The 12186-nt window shown below is 37.4% G+C and overlaps 1 protein-coding gene across 1 annotated transcript in view; it reads left to right on the top strand.

Moving 5' to 3' along the window:
- Nucleotides 1-11524, top strand: part of Cpap3-d2 (cuticular protein analogous to peritrophins 3-D2) — a 32388-nt gene extending 20864 nt beyond the window's left edge. The window contains exons 2-4 of the mRNA XM_023157460.2: nucleotides 7094-7321; nucleotides 7749-7937; nucleotides 8096-11524. Of these exons, the coding sequence (XP_023013228.1) occupies nucleotides 7094-7321; nucleotides 7749-7937; nucleotides 8096-8415 (737 nt within the window). The 3' untranslated portion in view covers nucleotides 8416-11524. The remainder of the gene's footprint in view (nucleotides 1-7093; nucleotides 7322-7748; nucleotides 7938-8095) is intronic.
- The last annotated feature ends 662 nt before the right edge of the window (nucleotides 11525-12186 follow it).

Genomic DNA, 12186 nt, shown 5'->3' with positions numbered 1-12186 from the left:
TAGCGTGAATCGAATATTAAATAGCAATAAAGAAACCGCAATAAAAAATTGAATTGAAATTCTCTATGAGTATTTCCTGGTGAGTTCATATTTATCTGAAGCTTGAACACCGTTTCATGATGTTGCACCTGAAGAGAATATGAAAAAATGGAGAATTGAAAGAACGTACAAACATTCTTCTTTTCATTTTTATTGGGCTGTTACAAAAGTTTCGTCCGTTTTAATGTCATGTGTTTTTGTAGCTCCAAATCTCAATGAATTTTTTCTACTGTGTGATGCTATATAATAAAACTGATAATGTTAATAATGTCTTTATTTCCAATGAAAAGTAAAATATTACATGGTATTCACTTCATGCTACTCAGAAATCCCGAGGTTGCTCTTGCTATTTTGAATATTATAAGATGAATTGAAACCTAAAAACTAACCTAACTAATTTTGAAAAATAAATGTTTTAAGGTTTTCGTTCGGATTTGTAGGCCGTCGTGGTTTGGAATTGTATCCTAACGTTTCGCCAGCACTAGTGGCTGGCTTCTTCAGAGGTCTATTCATCATGATGGTTCACCGATAACTGGTGATTTCTAGTTCGTAAGCTGTATTTATGTACGATGAGATTGGAACCTTTGGTGTGAAAGTTGAATAAAACTTTTTTCGAGATCAATTGCCCTAACACCAAACTGATATTTTTGCACTCGACGCGCGTTTCGCCAACAATGTTAGCATCCTCAGGAGAATGTTGACACAGGTAGCCCGTCTTTCTAGTTGGTGCATTGTTATTGGCCGAAGTGTTATTACCTTTTACATAGCATTGCACTGCTGCCACCTTAGTATCTTCATCACGCAGGCCTGCTACACAAAATGCTCGATTTCGATCTGCCTCGGGGTCTGGTGCGATGGATTAGGTCCTTTCTGAAAGGCAGAACATTTCAGGTACGAGTTGAAGGAACCCTGTCTTTCGTAAGGGAAATCGAAGCTGGAGTGCCTCAGTGAGCTGTGCTGTCTCCACTACTGTACAGCCTTTACGTGAGCGACCTTCCGAAGTTCGACCACGTAAAGATTTCCCTTTACGCCGATGATACGGCTCTCCTCGCTTCTACATGCAACGCGCATTGGACGACCTCGAACGCTGGTATTTTGACTGGAAGATTCGAGTGAATCCAGAAAAAACTCAGGCGATAGACTTGGGGAGACGTGAAGTTTCTCCAGACACAAGGGTCACGATTTCAGGCAGGGAGATCGAATGGCAAACGCGAGTCAAGTACCTAGGTCTTTGGGTAGACCGCCGACTCACCTGGATGAATCACATTGATTATAACAATAGCAAAGTGCAGATGAGGATAGCTAAACTCTATCCTCTGGACAATAGAAATTCAAAACTCAATCTTAAAAATGAGATTTCACTATACAACACGATGTTCAAGCCTGTCATCATGTATGCTTCAGGTGCTTGGGGACAAACCACCCCGTCAAACCTCTCAATTTTGGAAAGGTTGCAAAACACACTTCTCAGGATGCTGGTGAATGATCCATGGTTCATGCGGAATAAAGCCATCCGCAGAGTTTTGAAGCTGTTAACTATACGGCAGTCCATTCAGTCGAGGAATCAGAGAGTTTTCGAGTCAGCGGAAACTCATGATAACCCATTATTTAGGAAAGCTGTAGATTACACTATAGATGACCCCACTCGATTCAGAAGGTCCCGTCGCTCGGTTGAGTGAAGGCCCCACGACGTCTGTTAAAATGAACAGTTCGTTCATCAAATACCCCAGTCAGTAAGGGATACACAAGGCTAGAGCGGCATAGAGGTCATTGACATTTATTTCGCCACCAAAACACCTTACGTTATGAACCATTCGTCCTCCTGACGAATCTCAGTTGAAAGGGTAAGGGAAAAAATTTCCAACCTGATGAAAATTAGGATGACTATGATATACCTTAGTATCTTTGACCGAAGTGTTATTACCTGCTACATTGCGTTGCTTTGCTGCCATCTTAGCATCATTTATTCCAAATCCAGTTAAGCGGTATCGCCTTCTCTTTTCTGTTATAGTTTTCTGTATGTTTATGGATTTATATGACTTCCCGTACAAGCCGACTGTCGTATCCATGATCGGGTGCAAGTAGTTTCACAGTATCGTATGATCTCCTTCACTAAGCGTGTTCCGCTACTGCCGATTTTTCTATTTGACCTAATCTACAGTTTCTCCGATGTTCATTCACTTTTGTACCCCTGAATCTTTTGGTGGTACCGATATAAACTTTTCCGCAGGTGCATGGTATACGGTATACCCCCGCAGCTGATAGCGGATCTCTTTTGTCTTTCGTCGATCTCAGGCTTTGCTGTATTTTTCTGGTGGGCTTGAACACTGTTTTTATGTTATGCTTCCTTAGGATTTTTCCGATTCTATTTGTAATCCTAAGGATGTACGGTAGAGACGCACGTGCAACCGTTTGAGTTTCCTCCCTATTTTGACTTGTAGAAGTCTTCAGTTTCATGGCCTTGATCTCGGTTACACTGTATCCATTCGATCTTAAAGTCACTTAAAGATGTTCCAATTCTTCTTGTAGGTGTTCCGGTTCACATATTCTATGGGCACGTTCCGTCAAGGTGTTGATAATTCCCCGCTTTTGACTTGGATGATGGTTCGATAGCGCATGCAGATATCTGTCCGTGTGTGTCGGTTTTCGGCACACTTTATGTGTCAGTCTTGTGCCACGCTTTTCGACGAGTACATCCAGAAAAGCTATTCGTTGTTCCTGTTCAATCTCCATGGTGAATTTGATGCTAGGATGTTGAGCATTTGTGTGGTCTAGAAATAGGTTCAGTCTGTCCCTCCCATGTCTCAGATAACGAAGGTGTCATCTACGTATCGTAGCAAAATGGTTGGTTTGAAATCGAGAAAGTCGATTGCCTTCTTCTCAAATTTCTCCATGAAGAAGTTGACTATCACTGAATGGATTTCTAATCGCTACGCCGTCTAATTGCTCATAGAAATCTCTCCTCTCCATTGAAAGTAACTTCTCGTGAGGCAGGTCTTGAAGATTCCGACTATATCACTAGGGAACAGGTTGGCTATTTCTCTCAAATAATCTTCCAGCAAGACATTGGTAAACAACATCAACATCGAAACTGACCAGAACATCACTTGGCTCCAAGGTTATACTCTTAATTTTTTCCACAAAGTCTGTTGAATCCTTGACGTTCGAGGTTGTCTTTCCAACGTGAGGCTGGAGGAGCGATGCAAGGTGTTTTGACAGGTAATACGTAGGCGAACCCAGTGCACTACTCACTATGGGTCTCAACGGAACTCCTTTTTGTGTATCTCAGGAAGACCATAGAGCCACCTCAAGATAATGAAAATACAGCAATTCTATTTTATTTCTTAGCTCGAAAATCCACATAAATGTGCACGTGCTTCTACCAGAGGTTAGCCTTGAGAAAGAAAGATCAAAAGAGAGAGATAACTCATGTTCCTTTCATCTGACAGACATATGTCATTTGTCATATGACAATTAAGAAAAAGAAATGAGAAAATCTCTGATAATACCTTCTGAGGGGAGTGCAGATAGCTTGATATTATGAATGATTGTACGTTCAGAGGGATTTACTACTCATAATTACTAGTATTCAGGGTCTGGAGATATTTCACAATTGTTTTTGATGAATTCAGAGAACACTGAAGTATTTCTTTTTTAATTTTGAAACTGAATGGGAAAGTTGGAATGTATTTGTCAACCAGTTCGTTTAATTTGGTACTTCTACAATGATAACTGAAATGAAAGTGTGAGCACTGTAGCACGATCTCTAGTTTCTGCAGAATCGTTTGCTATGCAAACGAGGACTATGCAATGAACGTCACATCGATATAGGGATACTCTTTTGTACATAAGTAATTTCCAAAATCTCGTTTTCTGTCTCCAGTTACTTTGGAGATATTATACCGTAATGAGACTTTTCGTACGCCCGGTATTAATTGGTGAATCAGAATCTACAAAGAATCAAATAAAATACATCTCTCACATACCTCATAATTATCCATTACCAATCCATATTGAAAACAGTGTTGAAATTACGTAAATAAAACCTAGCTCAAGGCTAGCACGACTCCTCTTACTTTTAGTTCCTCTTACATTCCTCCACATTGACCCAGTCTATCTACGAGAGCCCTCAGTTGGATCTTAAAACTGGTTTTCGTGTTTCGTGATTCACACCAGGTGTTTCCGACAGAGATATTGAATCATCGTGGGAAAAAAGCAGAACATGGTACTGCTATTATTTTTCGGTAATGGGAGATGATATCATGGATGATTGAAAAATAAAGTTGCAAACATCTAACTCATTAATATTCTGAACCAGAAGTTTCTTTGTGAATGTCCTTCAATCCTTTGAGTCATCGCTGAAATAATGGATGTTTGGTGATGAAGACTCATAACAAATAACTGGTAGAATTGATGGTCGAATTAATTTAAAAAACATACAGACGTTAGTTTGATATAAGACAAAAATTGCTGCATTTGGGTTTGAAATTAAATTTTGAGATAGGTTGTAATGCAACTGGGATTCTTTGTGTTTTCACCTGTCATTGTTATATATGTTGAGTGATATTCTAGTTATATGACCATTGATTGAAGTCTTCCTTGTTAGTTTGTGGGAATATTTACATTTATATTCTATAATTTTCAACAGTATACAAATTATTATATCACTGCAATATACAGTGCGTACGTGAATAACCCCATTTCTCTTAACTTTTTGAACTTACCTGAAATAAAATTGAACCAAAGTATTTGATAGAAAAGCACATTTCTGTTTTCCATCCGATTTAGGATTTGTTTGTGATCAGGTTTTTATTCCTGACGTTTTGGGCGAAACGACAGGGTGATAATTAGAAATACTTATGAATACTACTTACTCATATATATATATATATATATATATATATATATATATATATATATATATATATATATATATATATATATATATATAAAGAATGAAATAATTCGTGGACACAACACTCAATAAAAAAAAGGGGGCAAACCGCGGACACGTGTTTCTGGCTATTGGCCTCATCAGCGCGGTGCAGCCAAGTGTAAAGATGGGCAACACTTGTTTGCCGAAAGCAGGAAACATCACATACGCACGGAGTCAACAACAGAAGCCAACCGCACATTTGTGGTTCCAGTTAGAAGACCTAGAATTCCTAGGCTACATCTAACATGACCAAGTAGGCAGCTATAGCTACCTGCGTGACATCCGGGTCCAGGATATAAATACAGATGGTGGTGCGTATGTGTTGTTTCCTGCTTTCGGCAAACAAGTGTTGCCCATCTTTACACTTGGCTGCACCGCGCTGATGAGGCCAAGAGCCAGAAACACGTGTCCGCGGTTTGCCCCCCCTTTTTTTTTATTGAGTGTTGTGTCCACGAATTATTTCATTCTTGATTTGAATCATACACACTCGATAAAATCTCCATCTGTATATATATATATATATATATATATATATATATATATATATATATATATATATATATATATATATATTCCCCAAATCAACTCGATGAGATTGAAAACACAAAAATAGGAGGGAAGTCTCAGTATGGTGTGTCCATACTTTTCAGCCTACCATACTCTCAAGGGCATACACTTTTTCAAATGTTTTTGTCTGTGAAACGTCAAGTAGTTAGTTTTTGCTATAGTAATCTTCAATATCAAATTGTTATCCATTAAAAAAAACCTTGAATTTCATCTTAACTCGAATTTTTATTCAGTACTTTGATGAGCTGTCGCGAATGATAGGAAGCGTTGTCAAGAACTATAATACTATTCGTATTCAAATTTGGGATCAATGTATTTTCAAACCATTCCTCGAAAATATTAGCTTCTGTGTTCTTATGATACTCAACATTGCAGTCCTTAATTTTTTTTCCACATAATTTTAAAGAATTCGGAACCCATTCTTTACTTTTCCGCAATGCACAATGAATAGTCGCGATCCTTTGTTTGCAGGCATGTTAGGCGTACACATTCTCGAACCATCAGTCCACCTTTTCGTAACTGTATCGTAAGTGTCATAGCAAGTTTCGTCCAAATAGGAAATTTGACGATGTTCTTGTCTATATTTAGTTATTTGTTTTAGGTATATGTTACGCAATTTTAGTATTATTCTGCTTTCCATAACTGCTTGATGTTCGTTTATTTTGTTAAATCTAACTCCTAGTTTCTTATATCTTCTTGTATCATATTGCGTCTTGTGTTCGTAAGTTTTGTTTTTACGTACAGTTGAGAAAGGAATTTCGGTTAAATTTGACGTTTGCTTGTAATAGCTTGTTTCTCTCGAAACCAAACTTGAGATGTAGATTCTCATATACATTGAAACATACTCTCTGTGTTTCAATATGTAAATTCATCCGAATCTTATTCACTGGTATCTCTTTTTCGCATTGTTCACTATCACTATTGGAATCACTACAATGGAAAAAGTCTGCGTTGTTATCATACTCGTTATTACTATCAGTACTTCTCCAAGGACACCACATTTTAAACAGATAACAAACAAATAATAACAACTGCACCAATATCGAATTTCAGCACTCAAATCGTGATCAGTTCCTGAACTGAACACGACGGCGATAACCATCCCCGTATTCCCCGATTTCTATTCGCCACCGTACCATGATTAACATAGGAAAGGGAATATTTTCCTTTGACTAGCCTAGCTGGGGTTACTTTAGTGTTCTCCTGAGTCGTATGCCCCTTCTCCTTCGTTATACCCATTTCCTGTGAAAGCATTTTTTAGAAGATTGAGAGCCTTAGACAGACTCTCAGGTTTGTCTGTCAAAACATAATTCCCAAATGTGGAGTTGGTCTTCGTATTTGAAAAATGATTTCTATGTTCTTCAATTCTTCGAATAAAGGTTCTCACCGACTAATGAAAAGAGTTTCGAGGATGAACCACTACTCTACTTATATACTCCTCATCTATTCGAAAGTGACTGTTATACCAGAGCTTAGCCAGAACTTACCAAATATACTAGTCAGTCATAACAATTCGAAAGAAGGTACACCAACAATTTATCTTGTTTTCAGGATACGTATCTGCTCAATCCAAAGAAATCCAGGAAGATCCATGTAAGGTGAAATCCAGAGTAGTGAGTGACGTTACGTACTGCGATAGGTATTGGGAATGTGTAGATGGACAGCCCGAGTTGTATGACTGCCCAAATGGTCTGGTATTCGCAGGAAAGAATAGAGGAGTCACCGAAGGATGCGATTATCCTTGGAGGTCGAATTACTGTGCCGGAAAACAACAAGCAAGTGAGTGACTTTATTATCATTCTTACTGTAAATGAGGATTTGATCGACTTCCATAAGTAGCTGTAAATAATATTTTTCCACTGCTGACACCAAATTGCAGTAACTAAGGAAAATTATCCCACTTCTGGCACCAAATTATTCGCTATCATATTTTTAACTCAATTTTGCCTAATAATGAATAATGTTCATACAAACTGAAACCTAATTGTAATATTGATTACGAAAGAATGAGTTTTTTTGTGTAATATCATTCACAAAATACAGGGAGAGCAGCATATAATGATCATTGTCCAAACACTTGTTTGCCTTCAATTTCAAAATAATGATCTTCATAATATACGAAATTGGTATCTATTCAATATTTCAAAATACATCTCTTTCAAATGTGAAATTGTTCATTATTCTAATAATTATATTCATGTCTTAGATCCACCAATTGGAACTGAACATTGTGAATGGTTGTATGGCATATTTGGTCACGAAACGTCGTGTACTCGTTACTGGACCTGTTGGAATGGAACTACTACTGAGCAGTTTTGTATCGGGGGCCTCCTATACAACGAGAAAACCCACTCTTGTGACTGGCCAGACAATGTTGTTGGATGCCAAAAACACCGTAAGTTTTTTGGAAATAAACTCCAAAAAAAATTCAAGTTCCCCAAATGTAAATTTAGTGGTTGGTCCTAACCTAACCTAATCTGATCTAACCTAATTAATTTATTTGAATACCTGTGCGTTCAACAATACCCGAAACTTACACCATTTTTCTTCTAGCACTTTGCAACGACGACCCTAACGGCAACGTACCTCTCGGAAAATCCTGCAACCGCTACTGGCAGTGCCAAGGGGGCTATCCCAGACTCCAGCGTTGCCCCGCCATGTTGGTTTTCGATCGCAATTCGTTGAGGTGTGTGGTACCTCCTACAGAAGACTGCGACGTACCTAGTACTCTCCCACCCCCACGACAAGAGGAAGAAGAGTTTGACAATGTACCACAGAATAACCCAAAGAATAGAGAACAGAAGGGAGAGTTCCCAAATCTTCCTCCTGGAGCTTTACCAGTACCAGCAAAGAACAACAGGCCAAGGAATTAGCAAGTGGCAAAGTAGTGTTTATATAGCACCGAGACATATATTATTTATAAGAACAATAGATTTAGGTGAATAAAGATTTTTTGGTTGGAAATTCGTTCCATCCAGATATGACTTTTCATATTCTGAAGGAAATACTATATTGAACCAATAATGTACATATTTATTCCATGTTGAAAGTGATCACGCTTAGAGAAGGGAAAATTTATAATTTGCATGATGAGATATGAATATTACTGAAGTTATACCATAACACCAAACCGTCATTTTCAACACCTCGACATGTGTTTTAATCACCAAGTGACCATCTTCAAGAGGAAGATGATCTTCCCCTTGAAGATGATCACTTGGTGAGTGAAACACGTGTCGAAGTGTCAAAAAAACTATTTGGTGTTGGGAAGAACTTCAGTGATATTCATTACTACACCAAAGGTACCAAACAGTGCATCACAAGTAATGAGGTATGGAGAAAAAGTCATTTGGTGTTTCTCAAATAGGAACATCCACAAATTTATAAATCTAATTCACTGAAAGTTATATTGTATGTGGTAACAATGGTGCTGGTCAAGACTACGTTTCATACATTTTTCTTAGCATTGTGTTTGCTTTGATTGATGTTGTTTATGAATTTCAGAATGAACTATAGAAAACGGATCGAATTCGGTTTCCAATAAGATTTTGAAGCACTATATAGGAGAGATAAAATGGCTTTTGTCTAATTTCCACTAAGATTTTCGTTTCTTACGACCAGTTTCGGTTTATTAAACCATTCTCAAGTAAACTCTGGCAGTTTGACTAACAAATCTTGATGCAGGAAACCAGTGATGCAATTGAACCCAGGTTTGTGTTTAATAAACCCTACAAAATACAAATAAAACAGAACACAGAGTCAGATGCTACAAAAACCAAAGAAGGCTCAGGATGTGGAGTGTACTCCAGATCACTAAGCCTAAGGATCAAGTGGGGAATGGGAAAAAATACCAGCGTGGTCCAAACAGAACTGGCTGGTATCTCAATCGCCACAAAAGAAATAACCAGGAAAGGAATTTCTGGCAAAAAACATAATAATCCGCGCTGATGGCAGACAAGCCCTATTAGCCTTGAACAGACAACGTGTTACCTCAGGGCTAGTACTAGAGTGCCACCAAGATTTATCCAAAGCCACGGTAAATAATAATATAATCCTGAGGTGAATTAAAGGGCACGACAGGAGTAAAGGTAATCGCATTGCCGACTCTTCAGCCAAGGCAGCGGCTGGACCCAGTGGTACCTACGGTCTGATGACTTCGACAATTGCGGAACTAGCCAAACGTCACACCCATGCTCAATCCCTAAAGAGATAGGATGAAATCAAAGTATGCAATCTTGCCAGGATCACCCTGGGCGACTCTGTGAAGCTGGCGCTGAAGATATATTTGGAGATGACCAGGAAAAATCTACGCTTAACAGTAGGACTTCTGACTGACCACTGTCAACTGAGGAAATACCTCCATAGTATGGGGCTAGTGGACACACCTCCATGCAGGACGTGTGATCAGGAAGATGAAACTGTCAGGCATATCTATGTGAGTGTCCGGAATTATCGTCAATAAGAGAGTGTGTGTTCGGCGAGTCTTGGCCTACACCTGCCGATATAAAGAAGATGTCTCCCAGTGACCTGTCCACCTTCCTGGATAGGACAGGATGGACGATGACCTAGGAGGACAACTCCTCGGGAGGATGTACAATGGATCACATGTTAGCTAAGAGCTCTGGGCCTCACCCTCCCTACTCTACAGATACAAATCCTGAAGAATACAATAATATTGTCAATGTCATTCAGGTCGCTTGATTAAATATGTACCTGAAATAATAAAAATGTTACCTTATCTGAGATACCATAACAATAATTATTAAACTTTCGTAACATGGATCAATACTTAGTAATTTTGATAGGTTAAAGAAGTTGGATGATTATTGTTTTGGTATCTCAGATAAGTTATTGATGATTCAGGTAACATTTTAGTTATTCCAGGTACAGGTTTTTAATTATTTGTTATTTCAGGTACACGGTTTTAATTGATTGTTATTTCAGGTACAAGTTTTAATTAACCTACCTGAATGACATTGATTATATAATTGTATATTTGAGGATTTGTTTGTCAAACTGCTTCAGTTCACTTGAGAATGGTTTGATAAACCGAAACCGGCCGTAACAAATAAAAATCTTAAGAAATTGATGGATGCAGCTGTTACTACGTGAAAAATGAGACATGAAATTTCCTATGTTTTTCACGACTTGTATTTGTAACTAACGTTATTGCAGTTTCGTCCTTCGTTGAAAATGTCCTTACAGGACGAACCTGCACTAAAGTTAGTTACGAATGCAAGTGGTACAAAAACAAAGAAACCTTTATTTCTCATTTTTTCATCTTAGTAGAAATTGGACAAAGGTTATTTTCTCTATCCTATACTCAATATGAATTTCTATAAAATGAATAGGTCATCAGTCGAACAAGTTATCTTGAAATACATTTTCATGCAATGGTTCTTCAACCCATTATTTTTTCCAACGATAATTCTCGTTATGAATGATGAAGTCGTTACTTGTTCATTACGTAACTATAATTAATTTCTGTTTCCACTACGATAACCACCATCATTGCTTTTAATCTACAGGCGAACTTTCACTATACTGAACTTAGTCTGTAGTTATTCCTTCTTCCGACAAATTTTGTATGCGGAAAAGTATAGAGAAAAGGATTTTATTGTGGGAAAAATTCAGTAATTCTTTTTTTTTTCTTTTTATAATTTACTATGGTGTTGAACAGTGCAAACTATGAATTGAGAACAACTAAATCCGAACGAATAATCTGTTTTTGGTGAAGACGTGGTTATTGCTTTCGTTCTAGTTATTTTGTTTCGGAAAGAAGCCTCACGTGAAATTATTCAAACTTTCCAATGCTTGAGGCTGTACAACTATAATGTTGCAAGGATTATGTATTTTCGTTTTTTCACTTTTATGTAGTGCCAGTATGCATGTCATTTCACAATTTCATCTCATCATTTGTTAGTTTTTAGTTTCATTGTAAGTTTGGATGAATAAAGTTGATAATTATTGTTCTGTAAATGACTTTCGTTTATGGTTTTCCTGTTGATTCTTGTCATTACAAAATTACTGAGGAATATTCTATATTATGATACTGATTATGTCAAACTCCATAGAAAGTATCAATAAATTAGTAGAAGAAATACATATTGAGACACAAGATGAAATGAGGATACAAAACACTGCAAAAGAACATTTGAGTGATTTCAAATTGATTAGTTTTGAGGAGCTACATGATATATTGTTGACAATGAAAAATAAAGGTAGCGATGATGACCTAACAACGGAATTCCTAAAAAAAGTATATCATAATATAAAAGGCCCGTTATTAAACCTTGTCAACTATTCCCTACACACCGGTACATTTCCATCTATGCTGAAAGTATCAACAATAATTCCAGTTCCAAAAGTAAAGAGTACAAGTAAAGCCAGTGATATGCGACCAATAAATACTTTGTTGGCAATAGAAAAACTAATTGGGAAAGTTGTCTATGTACAAATGTTAAATTTTTTAAATAGTAATAATATTCTAACTGAAAATCAATCAGGTTTTAGAACTGGGCATAATTGCGAAACAGCGGTCCAAAGTGTTTTATTTGATTGGAAAATGTGGACAGATCAAAATATGAATGTAGGAGCAGTTTACTTAGATTTGAAAAGAGCCTTTGAGACAGTAAATAGGAAAA

Source organism: Leptinotarsa decemlineata, unplaced genomic scaffold (assembly GCF_025532065.1).
Source record: "Leptinotarsa decemlineata unplaced genomic scaffold, Ldec_3_MD MMD2_tig00026330_RagTag_RagTag, whole genome shotgun sequence".
Classification (NCBI taxonomy): domain Eukaryota; kingdom Metazoa; phylum Arthropoda; class Insecta; order Coleoptera; family Chrysomelidae; genus Leptinotarsa; species Leptinotarsa decemlineata.
The sequence above is the reverse complement of the archived record's forward strand: the minus strand, read 5'-3'. Positions and strand labels throughout refer to the sequence as shown.